The following is a 16,464-nucleotide window of genomic DNA, read 5'->3' on the forward strand; positions in this document are numbered from 1 at the left end:
GGATATAACCTTTGCACATATCTTCTTCCATTCAATAGGCTGCTTTTTCATTTTGTTGATAGTTTCTTTTACTATCAAGTAAAAGTGCAACAACTTTTTAGGTTGATGTAGTCCCATTTATTTATTTTTGCTTTTGTTTCTCTGGCCTGAGGAGACATAGCCAAAAAAAAAAAAAAAAAAAAGGCTAAGACTGATGACAAAGAGTGTACAGCCAATGTCTTCTTCTAGGAGATTTATGGCTTCAGGTCTTACATGTAAGTCTTTAATCCATTTTAGTTTATTTTTGTGTGTGAGGTGTGAGGAAGTATATATGAGGTGTGAGGAAGTATATATATGGTGTGAGGAAGTAGTCCAGTTTCTTATGCATGTAGCTGTCCAGTTTTCCCAACACCATGTATTGAAGAGGTTGTCTTTTCCCCTTTGTATATTCTCACCTCTTTTGTTGTAGATTAATTGACCATAAGTGTGTGGGTTTATTTCTGGGCTCCCTATTCTGTTCCACTGATCTATGTGTCTGTCTTGATTACTGTAGCTTTGTAGCCAATTTTATTCTTTTTAAAGATTGCTTTGGGGAACTGGCGGTCCAGTGGTTAGGACTCAGCGCTTTCACTGCCCAGGGCCCGGGTTCAATCCCTCGTTGGGGAACTAAGATCCCACAAACAGTGTGATCAAAAAAACAAAGGATTGTTTTGGCTACTCTGGGTCTCCTGCATCTTGTTATGAACATTAGGATCCGTTTGTTAGGTTTTTGCAAAAGGCCAGCTGGAATTTGATAGGCATCACTTGAATCTCTGGATCAGTGTGCAGAGTTCTGCCACATAAACACCCGAAGTCTTCTGATCCATGAATATTTACTCGCATCTTTAATTTTTTTCAACGGTTTTGTAGTTTTCATGTAAAACGCTTGCTTTTCTTTTGTTAAACTTATTTCTAAGTATTTTATTCTTTTGATGCTATTGTAAATGAAAAGTTTTTCTTAATTTCATTTTCAGATTTTTTGCTTCTAGTATATAAAGATACAACTGATTTTGGTATATCTATGCTGTAATCTGCAAAATTTGGTTGAATTTGTTTTCTTAGTCCTACTAGTTTTTTTGTGGATTCCTTATGAGTTTCTTTCTTTCCTTTTTAAATATATTTATTTATTTATTTGGTTGTGCTGGGTCTTAGTTGAGGCAATCAGGCTCCTTAGTTGTGGCACGTGAGCTCCTTAGTTGTGGCATACAAACTCTTAGTTGTGGCGTGCATGTGGGATCTCTTTCCTTGACCAGGGATCGAACCTGGGTCCCCTGCACTGGGAGTGCAGAGTCTTAACCACTGCGCCACTGGGGAAGTCCCTCCTTATGAGTTTCTAAACATAGAATTGTGTCATCTGAGGGACTTCCCCTGTGGTTCAGTGCCTAAGACTCTGCCCTCCCAATGCAGGGGGCCCAGGTTCGATCCCTGGTCAGGGAACTAGATACCACGTGCTGCAACTAAGAGTTCACGTGCCACAACTAAGACCCGGCGCAGCCAAATAAATAAATAAATATTTAAAAAAAAAAAAAGAAAATCAGTTTAAAAAAATCACATCATCTGAGAATAGAGATAGTTTTACCTCTTTTCCAATCTGGATGCCTTTTCTTTCTTTTTCCTGCCTAACTACCCTTGCCAGGACCTGCAGTGCAATAGAGAGCAGACACCTTGGTTTGTGGATCTGCCTGCTTTTCCTCTCTGGATGTTCAAGCCCACGTGCTAACTGGCCCTGGAGCCCGAGCACCCTGGCCTCAGCAACTCTTCGCATCCCTCTGGCTTAAGTCAGCGTGGGGGTGGGGTAGGGGGGGCATGGGCAGCATGGACACCTGCAGCGGGGGGCGGGGCGCTGGGGAGCTGCCTTCCCCACGACTTGCCTTTAGAGGATTGGCGCCCTGGTCTCCCCGGCCGCAACATGTACCCGCTCAGCACTCTCAGAGGGTGTTGTCCACAGAATGTTTTGCAAAGGGAATATCAAGGGCTGGCTCGGGGTATCAACGAGGGATCAGGTAGGGAATCTTTTGCAATCTGCGTTCTAAAGAGCTCGGCTTTCCTGCCTCTCTTGCAAAACGAGGGGAATTTCCAGGCCGCTTTGCCACTTGCCTTTCATTTAGCTCATACAGTTACGCAGACAGAAACCTCCTCCCGGGGGGTCCTGCCGAGGAAGGTCCTGCCTTCTCCCCCACGGGCCTGGCTTGAGGTGTTCTCAGAGGGTCGGACGTCCAGGAGACTCTTCTACGCAGGTTGGAAGTGGGTCAGGGAAGCACCCTGGTCAGGAGCTGGAGTGGCGGCCTGGGAGATGGAAGGGTCATGGGGAGTACAACAGGGAGCGTCTCCAAGAGAATGACCGACTGTCCCCCAGGCAAGGAAAGATTAACCAGTGCTGTGCGTGCAAAGTCTGAACAGTCCTAAATGCTTCAGAGAGGAGACGAAAGAGGATTTCACAACTCCTGCAGCTGTGACAGACAAGAACCAACTCAACTTAAGCAAGAAATTGTGGGCCCACATAACTTGCAAGTCCAAGGGGCTTAGTTTCGGGTACAGCTGGATCCAGGAGATCCCAGAATGCTCTCGGAATTCTGCCTCTCTCCACCCTTCGCTCTGCTTGCCCTGGGACGCCTTCACTCTCTGGTGTGCACCCTGAGTAGTCTGGGTGTTTTTTATAGCTCTTGGGATGACTGACACCCCGAGGCAAATCTCTGTTAGCGCCCGACTTGCTCCCCAGGCCCAGGGCTCCCAGTTCAATCACCATGGGCAGGAGGGTGGGCACCACAGCTGGATTAGCTGGGCACCCACCCAGCCAAAGGGGGGAAGGCAGGGGCCTGTGACTGACAGCCCCTGGAAGGTGCAGTGGAGAGCATGTGGCCCCACTGAGGTGGGCAGCACCCCAGGCCAGTGTGGGCCCGGTCCGAGTGGCCGACTCTGGAGTTGCTGATAACTGCACCCTCTCCCTCACCAGAGGCCCAGTCACTCCCACACTCCCATCCTCTGGCCCCATTCCCCACAAAAGCGAGGAGGTCCCTTTGAATCCATGGAGGGGAGGGAGCCCCTGAAAGGACTCACCCCTTGTCCCCGAGTCAGGCAGTGGCGCTCTGAACAGGCGCAGATGAGGGGCGTGACCATCCCCTCACCCAGGTGTTGTCACACTCATGCCCGCGTCGGAACCCACACCTGCCTAGGGACCCCGGTGGGCTGACGAAGCCGGTACTGAAGGAAGGTGAAGGCCCCACCTCTACTTGCTCAACCAGAGCCGGGTGAGCCTCGTCCCTGTCTTGGGGGAGTGGCTGCACACCTGCGGAGGGGCTGCTGCGTGTGGCAGGGCACACCCTGGCTGGCTCTTCTCTGGTTTCGAGAGAACCTGAGCCACAGACCGCAGAGGGCCCGTGGCTCAGCTCTGTTCTCACACAGGGGACACCACCTCCCTTCTGGGGTCTCCTTCTAGTTCCTCACCGCCCCGGGCCTGAGAGACCCTTTGGGCAGGGCTGTGAGCTTGAGTGGCTGGCCACCTGCTGTCCAGCTGGAGGCGTGGGTGCCCGGATAGGGCCCTGGGGGGACGCTCAGGTCTGAGCGGCTGGTGTGGCTGGCCGCCCTGCTTCCCAGCCACTGGCCTCGTGCCCGGATGCCGTGAGCGGGAAGGGCGTGCCGCGCGGCCCTCTAGGACTTGACCCCAGGCGTCTTCCTCCCCTGGTTGTTTGGGCTCCTGCCTTGTTCCCTTCGGGTAGCTGACCGGACGCCCTGGAGACGCCAAAGGGCAGGGGCTCCTTCAAGCCACCCCTGCAGTCCTGGCCTCCGGGGCTCAAGGCCAGCCCCCCTCGGGAGACCGTGCCTTGCTTCCCGGGGCCCTCACGCCTGGCACACGTGGCGCAGACACACACGCCGGCGGGGAGGCTGCACACATGCCCAACGTGAGGGAAGGCAGGAAGGAACTGGGGGAAGGCTCCACCAGCCTCCGGCCCCAGGGTGGGCAGGGGAGGGGGGAGGGGCAGCATCAGAGGCCAGGGGAGGGCACGCAGAGGCCCGGGGCCACACCACCCCCGTCACACCCTCGGCCTCCTCCCTCCCACTCTCCAGAGGTGGCTTCCACAGCTCACACCCGCCTGCCGGCGCCCCCCTCCCCAGCCCTATCAGGTCAGGGGGCCGGGTGGTTAGCGCCCTGGAGGGGGGTGGCCTTCTGCCCTAAGGGCTGGGCTGTGTCTGGGCCAGCTGGGAGCCTGGTCCTACCACATGCCTGATGGGGGGGGGGGGGTCAAGGCCTGGGGATCTTTCCCTCCCGCCAGGAAGTCCCTCAGCTCAGCCGGTCCTGCCAAGGCCGGGGAGGAAGCCCCTGAGAAGCCTCCGCGCAGCCCAAGTCAAGGACAGGCGGCTTCAGCAGCTTAGAAACGGCATCCGGAGAGGGCTGGCCAGCAGGGCAGGAGCCGCTCCCCCGGAGCCCACGCCCGGCCCCTGGCAGCTGCAGGGCCCCTTGTCTGTGAGAATGGGCGCTCAGTACCACGCCAGTCACGCTGGCTCGCGGCTCAGGTGTCCTGCCCCCCGGGGAGCCTGTGTTTCCCCCCCCAGGCCTCTGCTCCCCACCTGCCCAGGAGGCAGCAGAAGCCCAGGCCCCGGCCCTGCGGCAGCCCCGCCTGAATCCCCTCAGATCGTCCCGGCCCTCCTGGCTCGGGGCGCACTCCAGTCCCCACCAGTCCTGTGTGTGGGAGCCCCCGGTGCAGGACAGCCTGTGTTTGGTGCTGAGCTCCCTGCAGACACCAACAAGCAAAGGCCTGGACTGCTGTCCCAGGGTGAGGACAGAGCGTGGGCTGCTCAGAGCCAGGGCCATCTGCCAGCAGCCCAGGGAGAAGGCAGCCACTGTCGCGTCTGTGTGAATAAAGGGTTTGGGGCCTTTGCAGGTTTGATCACAGGAGCTACAAACGAGGCTGGTGGTTTGGGGGAGGGGACCACGTCCTTGGGCAGAAGAATCCCAAGATCGGCTGGACCCTCACACCTTGGTCTCTTCTAAGTCCCACTCGCTGAGCCCTTTCTGTGCCAGGACCTGGCAACAAGCCCCGGGCACAAATCCCCCAGTAGGATCCTCCCATAAAGCAGCGGGTAAGTGGGCCACACCCAGGCCACAAAGGCAGCGACTACGAGGCAGCCCATGCGGCCTGACCCTCGTGCCTGGCTGGCTCGGCCCACCAGACAGCCTCTGACTGCCGTAGCCTGTGTGGGTCCTTGGCCTACACTCCAGGCCCTGGGGGCTGGCCTTCACCCTCCCTCTGGGCAGTTCTCTATGTGTATCTGTGTTTAGGAGGAGGTTCTATGACCTCCAGGACCTATGAGTGCCCCAGGGAGTGGGACAGGCCCCTGTTGAACAGGTCAGGCTACTGCTCTAGCTCAGGGGAGGTCTATCTACACAGCAAGAGTTGTTCCTAGGGTTAGCTCCAACTCATGAAATGAACACACTTTATTGTACAAATCCTACACACGTCCTGGGCCTGGGCCAAATCCACATCCCCAGCTGGGCCCTGGCTCCGAGCCTGCTCTGTGGTCCCAACCCTGGCCTGCAGTGCCAGGTTCTCCCGTGGAGTACGCAGGCATCCGTGAGCAGGCTGCTTGTAGGGTGGGCCTCCCTGGGCTGTGGGCACGCAGGCACTGTGGCAACCCCAACCTGAAGACAAGTGGAGTGGAGCGGAGTCCCCACCTGCTCAGGCTTAGGGGCCACAAGGGTCCACACAGTCCTTCCCGCTGCGGAACACATGGTAGATGCTGGTGGGAGGGAACATGGCCACGGCGCCGAGCAGAGAGCCCACCTGGATGGCCACGCCAGCTGCCAGCAACGACTGCTGGCCCCCCCCATGCAGCAGGGAGCTGGAAGCCACCTTCACGTATGAGAACACGCCGAGACACAGAACCCACGACACCACCTGGAAAGGTGGACACAGTAGCAGGCTGAGCGTGAGATGCCCCTGCTCTAGGGTGAACCCCCTCCCTACTGCCACCCTCTTTGCTTCACTGTGCCCCAACATACTTACCACAAGGACCACGCCTGCAGAGGTGCCCACCAGAGGTGGGCAGGGGCTCAGGATTGCCAGCGCCATCAGGTAGGCCCCAAAGAGCATGCCCAGCAGGGAGAGACTGCCCAGCCCTGCCAGGGACCTGCCAGGAGTGAGCAAAAACTCAGGGCTCAGGCCCAGGCTCTGAGCCAGGCCCAGGCTCTCACCCCTAAGTCCCACCCTGAGTGGCCTGGGCTGCCCGTATACCTGCATAGAATACCCATGGCCAGGAAGCAGGCGAGGGGGTTGGCGGCACTGCCCAGCACCACAGCCAAGTGGTAGGCTGGGCGCCCATAGGGCAAGCAGGAATAGCTCTGCACAGCAGGCAACACACCATTGGTCAGAGCGTTGGTGACGGCCAGCAGGCCCAGCAGGCAGACACTACGGGTGGAGAGCAGCCGATGGGCCGCAGGTTCTGGGCTGCAGGTGGTGCCTGCCGCCTTGCTGGGAGACTCCTGCAGGGGTGAGGCCTCTTCCTCTTCCTCCACTCCAGGGGCTCCCGCCTGCAGGCCAGGCCCTGGGCCTCCTGTGGGTACAGGCGGTGGTGATGGCAACAGCACCAGGAGACCCTGAAAGGCGGCAGCTGAAACGACTAATAGGGCGGACAATACCCCAAAAAAAGTGCTGGCAGGAAAACGCTCTGGGAAGTCAATGGGGGGCCCAGGAGTGCCATTGGTGGGGGTTGGTGGGCACTCGAGGCGACCCACACCCTGCACTAGGGCCAGCACACAGGGCAGCAGGGCGCTGAGGCCCTGACCCAGGAAGAAGGACCGCAGGAAGGAAGGCGGCAAGCGGCTCAGGAAGGGCAGGAACGTGACATTCGAAGCACAACAGGCCAGCGCCAGCACGAAGGAGAGAGTCAGGAAGGCCACTGAGTACTCCTGCCCCGCCACTGCTGCCACGTGGGGCCACAGGGGGGCCAGCAGGGCCGTGCCCACCACACTCAGCGCCTGCACCACTTGGATGGGGGCCCTCTCGCCCTTGCCCGGGGCCAGCCGCCTCCACAGGGTCACCACCAGCAGACCCAGGTTCCCCAGTGCCACAAGCACAGAGAGGTAGGAGGGGAGACTCCAACCTGCAAGGAAAAAAAGGAGGAAGCCATGTCAGGGGCAGGATGCGCAGGTCCAGAGAGCAGCTGCAACCCACCTCCCCCGCACGCAGCCTCGCCCCCTGCCCACATGAACTCACCCTCGGGGAGGTCTTTCACCACCACAGGCAGCTCCACCCAGATCCCGTTGATGGCAGCCCATGAGCCCATGCCAAAGAGGGCTACCAGCACGTGGGTCAGCACCAGACGGCCCAGCGGGGGTGCTGCCATTTAGCCCAAGGCCGGAGCCTTCAGGACAGGGCAGAGGTCACAGCCAGCTCTTCTTTCCCCACGTAGGTTCACAAAAGACCTTCCGCTCCTCCGGGAACTGAAGACTTCGTCTAGCTTGAAAAAAAGTAACATGCATGCAAAATCACAAGGGAAAGACACAGAACCGTTGTCAGGAAAGGACCAGACGGCCAAGACCAGGGAAACTGGGTGGATGCCGGGGGTGGGGGATGGGGAGGAGAAGGGACAAAGCACACCGGCAGCCTGTGTCGGGGTCACGACACAGCAAAGGCCGGCGCCAGGCAGGGAAGCAAGAAGGCGCCGAAGCCCAGGAGAGTATGATGAAAGAGGGAGATGATCTTCGGGTGTGAGCTACCGAGACCGCCAAAGCACTACCCCGCACGGATACGGGACAAGGACTCCGGGACAGGTCTACCTCTCAGGCGCCAAGCACACCTCTACGGCTTCTGCGAGACCCCGGACAGCCGGAGCCAAGTCGGGGCTGGGGATGTGGCCACGGCGGGCACCGCCCCTCGCTGCACCACGGGGGCGGCGGAGAGCCGACCGGTGCGCTGGGGTGCCTGAGCCTCCCGGTCCTGAACGAGCGCGCTCCCTGACCCGGCGACCGGCCGTCCCGCCACACTTCGAGGGCGCCGCCTCCGGCCCAGGGTCGAGGACCCAGCACAGAACGGGTGGGGCCGGAAAATGCAGCCGAGGGGGAGCGAGGACTCCAACTCACCCGCCGGGACTCGCAGAAACCACCCGCCGGCGCGCCCCAGCGCCCGATATACCGCTCCGGAAATCGAGTGGGGAGTCCAGGGGCAGGGGCGGGTAGGGCCAGCCCGGGGCCCTGACCCCGCCCCGCGAGGCAAGCCTCGCCTCCGCCGGCCACACCCCTTCCGCCGCAGGCTCCGCCTCTTCCGCTCCCCCTGGGCGGAACTCGGAACGCAGCGAGTGGCTATGGCTCCGGGTGTGGCCCGGCGGGCCCGGCAAAGGGTCCGGATCTTGCCGCTGGCCGGGGCGCGGAGCCGCTCGGCGGAGGACTGGTGGTGGGATCGGCTGGCCCCGAGCGGCTCCGGTTACCACCTGCTGCAGTCGGACAGCATGCTGCTGGTGTTGCCAGGTCCGGGGCCCGCCCGCCGCCGCGCTCAGAGGCGCGCCGCCCGCCGTGCTCAGCTGCTGCGGCTCCACGGGGCCCGCGCCGCTGAGGCCAAGGCCAAGCCCAGGACCGCACCCGCACCCGCGCCCGCACCGCAGCAGGAGCCCGACCCGGGCTGGGGCGACCGCATTCCCTTGGAAATCCTGCTGCAGATTTTCGGGCTGCTGGTGGCGGCGGATGGGCCTATACCCTTCCTTGGCAGGTACCCCAGGACCATCGCGCACAGCGCCGGGTCTCAGGCTGACCTCTTAGGCACTCAGCGGGTGGCTGAGCGCCCACACACGCGTCTCAGAGAGCGCAGTCTCTCAGGGCGTCCAGCTGGAATCCCAGGGGCACGACCTTGAACTGAGGGGTCCGCAGCGTTGTGAGAGTTGGCGGGGGGCAGGTCCCTCCTCTTAGAAAACCCCATAGCGACAGCCATTGAGGGCGAGCATCGACCACAAAAGGCCCGGCCCCTCAGGAGAGATTTTCTCCCAGGGCTGCACGCGTGTGCCGCCGCTGGCACGAGGCCGCCTCCCAGCCAGCGCTCTGGCACACCCTCACCCTGTCACCCCCGCTGGTTGGCCGCCCCGCCAAGAGTGGGACCAAGACTGAGAAGAAGCTTCTTACATCCCTGGAGTGGCTTATGCCCAGTCGGTGAGCAGTTCCATCTTTTTCTTATCCCCTCATTCCGCTTGTGTGTTGTGTGAATGCCCCAGGCCCCCTCCTGCCTCCCTGCACGAAGGTGATGGGTGGGGAGAAGGCTGGCAGAAGGGGCAGCATGGGAACACTGTGCAGCTCTGCCTCTGCTGTCGGCCCAGGTTCTCACAGCTCCAGAGGCTGACTCTCATCCACTGGAAGTCTCAGGTACACCCTGTGTTGAAGGTGAGAGCTCGAGGCTGCCCTGCACGCCAGCCATGACACTCTGGGGTTACCCACCAGGGAGTGGGTCAGGTACCGTGGGACCCAACGATGCCCCACGAAGATGCCTGCTTGGTTCTCCTTTCCTGGAGTGTCTTCCAGCAGGGAGGTGTGAGAGGTGGGAGCACCCAGGTAGGCCTGGCATGGCCAGAAAGGAGACCATTGCTGAGGCAGTAAAGTGCGGTTGGTGTCAGCCATTGGTCCGTTTCCCTTGTGGACCACAGCCTGCCCTCCCCCAACCGGCCCTCTGTTTTCCACAGCTGGTTAGCGAGTCCTGTCCCCGGCTCACCTTCCTGAAGCTTTCCGATTGCCACGGTGTGACCCCTGACACTCTGATCATGCTAGCCAAAGCCTGCCCCCAGCTCCACAGCCTGGACATACAGCATTCCATGGTGAGCCCAGGAGTCCCCAGGGGCCCCAAGGAAGCCTGGGCTACGTTGACCGGTACCTCTGTGCTGGGTCTCCAGGTGGAGTCCACGGCTGTGGTAAGCTTCTTGGAGGAGGCGGGGCCCCGAATGCGGAAGCTGTGGCTGACCTACAGCTCCCAGACGACAGCTATCTTGGGTGCACTGTTGGTATGTTGGTCACGGGCAGGAGCAGAGCTGGGTGCTGAGCCAGGGACTGCCAGGCCTCCGACCCTGTGTTCTCCCCCACCTCTACAGGGCAGCTGCTGCCCACAACTCCAGCTCCTGGAGGTGAGCACAGGCCTCAACCACAACAGCACTCCCCTCCAGCTGCCTGTCGAGGCCCTGCAGAAAGGCTGCCCCCAGCTGCAGGTACCTGCCGCCCCACCCCTTCCACCTGTCGCCCCCTCCCCACCTGCAGCCTGGGCCTCGCTCCCAGGTGTTGCGGCTGCTGAACCTCATGTGGCTTCCCAAGCCTTCCGGGCGAGCGACGCCTCCTGGCCCAGGCTTCCCCAGCCTTGAGGAGCTCTGCCTTGCCAGCTCCACCTGCAACTTTGTGAGCAACGAGGTCCTGGACCGCCTGCTCCACGGCTCCCCTCACCTGCGCTTGCTGGATCTCCGCGGCTGTGCTCGAATCACACCTGCTGGCCTGCATGACCTTCCATGTCAGGGTCAGCACTCCCCGGGTGGTGGCTGGGCAGGTGGGATGTGGGGATTCTTGCCCACCCCGCAGCTCATGCCCATTCCTCTCACCTCCAGAGCTGGAGCAACTTCACCTGGGCCTGTATGGCATGTCAGACCGGCTGACTCTAGCCAAGGAGGGCAGCCTTCTGTTAACTCAGAAGTGGTGTCACACTCTGCAGGAGCTGGACTTGAGTGGCCAGGGCTTCAGTGAGAGGGACCTGGAGCAGGCCTTAGCTGCCTTCTCAGGCGCCCCCGGGGGCTTGCACCTGGCACTGTGCTCCCTCAACCTCCGGGGCACCCGGGTCACAGCAAGCACAGTCAGGTCAGCATCCCCACCCCCGCCAGTTCCTTGGAGCCAGTATGGCTTGATCCCCTGTCCTGCCTGGCTCGCCAGCTCCAGGGCTCTGAAAAGGGAGCCCATCCTGGCCCAGCCCCTGCTTGGGGTTGGCCTTAGGGACACCAAGGGTACTGGGCTTGGGCCTTTGGGCTGTAGGTGGCAGAGCCAGCCGCGGTGCAAGGGTAGAGAGGGCTCCTTAGACTGGCTCAGCCATGCTGTGCCTGGGTCTTCTTGGGGCCAGTGGCTCAACCTCCCATGGCCTGCACTGCTCCCACAGCGCTGTGATCAGCAACTGCCCGGGTCTGCTGTACCTCAACCTGGAGTCCTGCCGCTGCCTTCCCCGGGGCCTGAAGCGGGCCTACCGGGGCGCAGAGGAAGTCCAGTGGTGCCTGCGGCAGCTGCTCACCAGCCTGGCCCCTCCCAGCTAGGCAGCTCCAGCCAGCCAGCCCTGCCCTGCCCCCTTTCCCAGTTTTGAATGTGTGAGCGTTTTGTTACAATAAAACATTTTTAGGAACTCATGTGTGGTCTTTGGGATCCCAGTGAGAGGCTAGGGGTTGTCCCTGAGGGAACTACTGGGGGCTACAGCTGGCCCAGAACCTGTGTGTTGCGGCGTTGGGGGCAGCCCCCCAGGGCTCCTGAGTCAGCCTGTGGCCGGGCCTTGCCTGCTCAATCCTGGGCTCAAATCTTGGACTGAGTGTGAGTGAGTGTGTGTGTGTGTGTGTGTGTGTGTGTGTGTGTGTGTGCTTTCCACCCTCAGGGACACTAAGGTGAGCTGTCGGTGTTTGTATATGAGGCTCCTGGGCTCAAATCTTGGACTGAGTGTGTGTGTGCGTGCGTGTCTGTGCTTTCCACCCTCAGGGACACTAAGGTGAGCTGTCTGTGTTTGTATATGAGGTTCTGACCCGGGCAGAGGCGGCAGTGGGGAAGGGGAGGCCATGCTCAGCCACGGGGCTCGTGGTGGGGCCCCTGCCTACAGATTCCTCTCCAGCTCAGGCCTGGGATGTCCCACTACCCCACCCTTCAGGTGAGGACTGTGAACCAGGCTGTACAGGGGGCCTCCGGTGGGGTGGGGCCTAGCGGGGGAAGTGCACGCCCACCGCAGGGCCGGGCCGGGCGACTCCCTGGAGACGGGAAGATCAACAGGACGGCCCTAATAGAACCACCGCCCAGAGCTTCTAGAAGCCGGCGCAGCCCAGAGCTTCTAGAAGCCGGCGTCGCCCAGCCTAGACCGCCACTCGGTGTCGCTCCCCTGCCTTCGCCTGAGAACTGCTTTTTCCTGGACCGCAACCCTGAAGGCTTTATTCTCCCAGGTATGAGTGTGGCTGTGAGCAGTGGGCAGTGGCAACAGACAAGCCGCACAGCTGACGGTCTGTACCCCGACCCAGGCCCCCAAGGGCCGGTTCAGCGGCCTGCCTACGACCGCCGGCAGCAAGCCCTTTCAGCTCTGGGCCCAAGGACTCTTCTGCACCGAGCGCAACCTGGCCAAGCGCCTCAAGAACAACAGTTTCTACCCGTTCACGCAGCAGCAGCCCAACGGTGAGGGCGACACTCAGTTGCCAGGGGACCAGAACCCGGCGGAGCGGCGACGCGGGGCGGGGACTGGAATCTGAACGGGGCGGGGCCGGGCCGGCTGCGGCCTTCGCGGGCGCTGGAACTGCAGGCTGGACCCCGACAGCGGCCCCGGGCCCTGCGGCCGGCGGGCAGTTCCGGGTCCAAGCCCTGGCACTTCCACCTCGGGCTGCGAGCAGGGTCCCGGTATCCTCACGCGCCTCTGCCGCGCCGCCCCCAGTCTTCGTGCTCGAGTACTACCTGGACACGCTGTGGAAGGGGACGCTGCTCTTCATCGTCTGCTTCTTCCTCGTCAGCTTCGGGCTTGTGAGCGAGGTCTGAGCTCCTGGGCCCGCCCCCCACGGCCTTCCTACCCTGGGGGCCGGACCCCCACTCGGTGCCCCGCCCCCGGGTCCCGCGGCGGCTCAGAAAGTCCCCGCGGCGCCCACAGGTGCAGAAGCAGAAGACTTGGGGCTTCCCTGCCTACGGCGTGGGCGTGGGCCTGTGGCTCATGATCTCGTCGCTGCCGCGGCGCCGCCTGGTGCTGAACCACGTGCGCGGCGTGTACCACTTCTCCATCCAGGGCCGCACCGTGTGTCAGGCCCCCATGCACCTGGTCTACGTGCGCATGGCGCTCAGCTCCGATGGTGACGCACGGGGCGGGCCGCGGACTGGGGGATGGCGTCCAGGGGAAGGGGAAGCCACGTGGAGTGGGGAGGAGCAGACAACTGGCCCATGCCCCCGCCCCCGGAGTCCCCGCCCCCGGAGTCCCCGCCCCCGGAGCCCCCGCCCCCGGAGTCCCCGCCCCCGGAGCCCCCGCCCCCGGAGCCCCCGCCCCCGGCTCTACAGGGACCTGGGGCTGAGCGGCTTGCCCCTTGCCAGCCTACGGAAGGTGCTTCTTCCAGCTGGTTCTGTGCGGCCACAAGCTGGAGCCGCTGGTGCTGGTGCAGCTGTCGGAGCGCTACGAGGTGGGTCCCTCCCAGCCCGCCACGGGGTCCCAGACACGCTCCCTTCCCCTCCTTGGTTCAACATGACGCCAGCCACTGTTTAGGGTCTTAAGATAGGGCCATTTCGCAGGTGGAGAGTGCATACAACGGGGACCTGGCCCAGGCCCTCGAGCTGGGAGCCAGCGGAGAGGGCGCCGGGGCTGACGGGCAGGGCTGGAGGTGCGGTCTGGCCAAGGGGAGGGGACGCCTCCGGCGCAGCTCTTGTTCAGGCAAGAGCTGACCGCCACCCGCTCGCACAGCAAATGGAATACTTCGGCCGTCATATTGCCCGGAAGCTCAACATTAACTACTTCGACTGCTTGGCCACGTCGTACCGGCACGTGGTCCGCCACAGGCCGCCGGGGGCCACCTTCAGCCCGGGCATCCTGCTGCACCAGAACGGTGCCTAGGACAAGCGGAACTCTCACAAGTCAGCCCAGGACTTGTGATGCTGCCAGCTGGCGCCCACCCCTCCCCCACCCCGGGACTACATTCTCCCTTCCCCTCCAGTCACCCGCCTCCACCTGACCACTGGCCTTCTTCTCAATAAAGCGACCTCCTGCTCCAAGCCTGCTCATTTCCTCCGTGCGGTGGGGGCTGCCGCCCCAGGGCCCTCCCGTGGTGCACACCTCGCAGGGCCTCCGGGAGCCTTTCAGGGAGCAACCCCGGAGTTTGGGTTGGAAGATGGGGGTCGCAGTGGGACTGAGGGTGACAAGTAGCCAGGCCTCTAGAACACGTGTGGGACACACTGCCTCTCTCGGTCAGTAGCAGTGAACTGGTCCTTCCAGGCTTTGGAAGTGCTGACCAATGAGCAGAATCCAGGAGTCAGAATCTGATCTGTCCAGTCTGGGTCAGGTGCTGTTCTAGTCCAGTCAGCAATGGGATGGGGGCACCGCTGAAGGTCCAGCACTGTGCCTAGGGGTGAATCCTGCACTGGACACTAGTGGAGTTTCCCCTACGGAGCTCTAGGCCAGAGCTCAAGGCCTGCTGGGGAGTAGACCCACCATATCCCTGGAGCGTGCTCCTGCCTGCCTGCTGGAACCCCAGTCCCATGTTCCCTGTCCAGCGGGTGTTCTTGCCTCCTGGGTGCTGGAAGCTGCTGTGGGAGCGGAGAAGGCACCTGGGTCTTCCTGTCAGCATTTTTTTCTCAGGGCCATGCTCACGACCCAGGTCTTTGTGCATTGTATCAGCTGAGTGTCCCTGGAACCAGAATCAGCTGCATAATTTGCAGGGCCCCATGCAAACTGAAAATGCAGAGGTCCTTGTTAAAAAGTTATTAAGAATTTCCAGATGGCAGCACAAGAGCATTAAACCAAGTGCACCCGTTAGTGCTGGGGGCTTACCTGCCCACCAGCCAGCAGGCTGAACAGCCAGGTGTGTAGGCATCCAGCCCCACCCACCAGCAGGTTGGCACCAGACCTGGGATCCCCTGTGCCCACAGCCAGCCCCACCCACCAGTGAGCCTGCACCCTCTGCATGAGGCAAGGTCTGGCAGCCAACTGGTCCAGGGGCCAGCCCCATCTACCAGTGTGCCCACAGTAGCAGGCCTTGCCACAACAGAAGGGCCCTTGCAGCCCACACAGAGGGCAGCCCTAGAGCATACAGCTCTGGTGACCAGAGGGGAGTGTGCTGCTGGGTGGGTCGCATAGGACATCTCCAACATAAGCCACTTTTCCAAGATCAGGAAACATAACTGACCTACCTAATACACAGAAATAAAAACAGAGAATTAGGCAAATGAGGCTACAGAGGAATATGTTCCAAATGAAGGAACAAAGGCACTACAAAAAAAGGAAATTACAGGCCAATATCCCTGATGAACATAGATTAAAAAAAATCCTCAATAATATATTAGCAAACCAAATCCAACAATATATTAAAAGGATCATACACAATGATCAAGTGGGATTTATCCCAGGTATGCAAGGATGGTTTAATATCCACAAATTAGTCAATGTGATACACCACATCAACAAATTGAAGAATAAAAATCATATGATCATCTCCACAGATGTGGAAAAATCTTTGACAAAAATTCAACATCCTTTTTTTAAAAAATGTATTTGTTTTTAATTTATTTATTATTTTTGGCTGCGTTGGATCTTCATTGCTGCACGTGGGCTTTCTCTAGTTGCAGCCAGCGGGTGCTACTCTTTGTTGCAGTGCATGGGCTTCTCATTGCAGTGGCTTCTCTTGTTGTGGAGCACGGTCTCTAGGCACACGGGCTTCAGTAGTTGTGGTTCGTGGGCTTCAGTAGTTGTGGCTTGCGGGCTCTAGAGTGCAGGCTCAGCAGTTGTGGCGCACGGGCTTAGTTGCTCCACGGCATGTGGGATCTTCCTGGACCAGGGCTTGAACCCGTGTCCCCTGCATTGGCAGGCAGAGTCTTAACCACTGTGCCACCAGGGAAGTCCTCAACATCCATTTTTGATAAAAACTCTCAACAAAGTGGGTATAGAGGCAACCTGCTTCAACATTATAAAGGCCATATATGATAAGCCCACAGCTAACATTATACTCAACGGTGAAAAACTGAAAGTGTTTCCTCTAAGATCAGGAGCAAGACAAGGATGCCCACTCTCACCAATTATATTTAACATAGTATTGGAAGTCCTAGCCAGAGCAATCAGAGAAGAAAAATATTTAAAAGTAATCCAAATTGGAAAGGAAGAAATAAAACTGTCGCTGTTTACAGATGACATGATGCTATACATAAAAAATTATTAAGACACCACCAAAAAACTATTAGAACTAATAAATGCATTCAGTACAGTTGCAACATCAAAATTAATATACAGAAATCTGTTGCATTTCCATACGCTAACAAAGAACTGTCAGAAAGAGAAAGTAAGAAAACAATCCCATTTACAATTGCATTAAAAAGAATAAAATATCTGGGAATAACCCTAATTAAGAAGGTAAAATACCTATGCTCAGAAAACTATAAGACACTGATGAAAAAAATTGAAGATGAGGGACTTCCCTGGTGGTGCAGTGGTTAAGACTCCGGGCTCCCAATGCAGGGGGCCTGGGTTCAATCCCTGGTCAGGGAACTAGATCCCACATGCATGCCACAACTAAGAGTTCATATGC

The 16,464-nt window shown here is 59.6% G+C and overlaps 3 protein-coding genes across 19 annotated transcripts in view; 2 read left to right on the plus strand and 1 right to left on the minus strand.

Annotated features, from left to right (window-relative positions):
- ADCK5 (aarF domain containing kinase 5) overlaps window positions 1-8,255 on the minus strand; it is a 33,923-nt gene extending 25,668 nt beyond the window's left edge. For 6 of the 11 annotated variants that reach the window (XM_067712552.1, XM_067712553.1, XM_067712550.1 and 3 more), the window contains exons 1-4: window positions 8,096-8,255; window positions 7,230-7,473; window positions 6,249-7,116; window positions 6,021-6,144 (exon numbers count right to left, since the gene is read on the minus strand). In XM_067712552.1, coding sequence (XP_067568653.1) covers window positions 6,021-6,144; window positions 6,249-7,116; window positions 7,230-7,359 — 1,122 coding nt within the window. In that variant the 5' untranslated portion in view covers window positions 7,360-7,473; window positions 8,096-8,255. Of the gene's footprint in view, window positions 1-5,555; window positions 5,913-6,020; window positions 6,145-6,248; window positions 7,117-7,229; window positions 7,474-7,792; window positions 7,988-8,095 lie in introns of those variants that run through there. The other 5 variants (XM_067712555.1, XM_067712546.1, XM_067712549.1 and 2 more) reach the window with 5 other exon arrangements.
- FBXL6 (F-box and leucine rich repeat protein 6) lies at window positions 8,047-11,354 on the plus strand. 7 transcript variants are annotated; one of them, XM_067712560.1, is made up of 9 exons: window positions 8,047-8,717; window positions 8,993-9,151; window positions 9,316-9,379; window positions 9,676-9,807; window positions 9,883-9,990; window positions 10,078-10,191; window positions 10,259-10,490; window positions 10,579-10,825; window positions 11,118-11,354. In XM_067712560.1, exons 1-9 carry the CDS (start codon window positions 8,062-8,064, stop codon window positions 11,266-11,268), a joined length of 1,863 nt encoding a protein of 620 aa, XP_067568661.1. In that variant the 5' UTR covers window positions 8,047-8,061; the 3' UTR covers window positions 11,269-11,354. The 7 variants fall into 7 exon arrangements, 6 of the variants coding, with proteins under 6 accessions (XP_067568661.1, XP_067568659.1, XP_067568660.1 ...); XR_010936616.1 differs by having other exon boundaries at window positions 9,676-9,990; window positions 10,683-10,825; XM_067712558.1 differs by having other exon boundaries at window positions 9,676-9,990.
- Window positions 11,355-11,840: 486 nt separating this feature from the next.
- On the plus strand, window positions 11,841-13,931 carry TMEM249 (transmembrane protein 249). Its single transcript, XM_067712755.1, has 6 exons — window positions 11,841-11,901; window positions 12,170-12,376; window positions 12,630-12,724; window positions 12,840-13,035; window positions 13,271-13,356; window positions 13,635-13,931. The coding sequence occupies exons 1-6, from the start codon at window positions 11,841-11,843 to the stop codon at window positions 13,782-13,784; spliced, it is 795 nt and encodes a 264-aa protein (XP_067568856.1). The 3' UTR covers window positions 13,785-13,931.
- The last annotated feature ends 2,533 nt before the right edge of the window (window positions 13,932-16,464 follow it).

Source organism: Pseudorca crassidens, chromosome 17 (genome assembly GCF_039906515.1).
Source record: "Pseudorca crassidens isolate mPseCra1 chromosome 17, mPseCra1.hap1, whole genome shotgun sequence".
Classification (NCBI taxonomy): Eukaryota; Metazoa; Chordata; class Mammalia; order Artiodactyla; family Delphinidae; genus Pseudorca; species Pseudorca crassidens.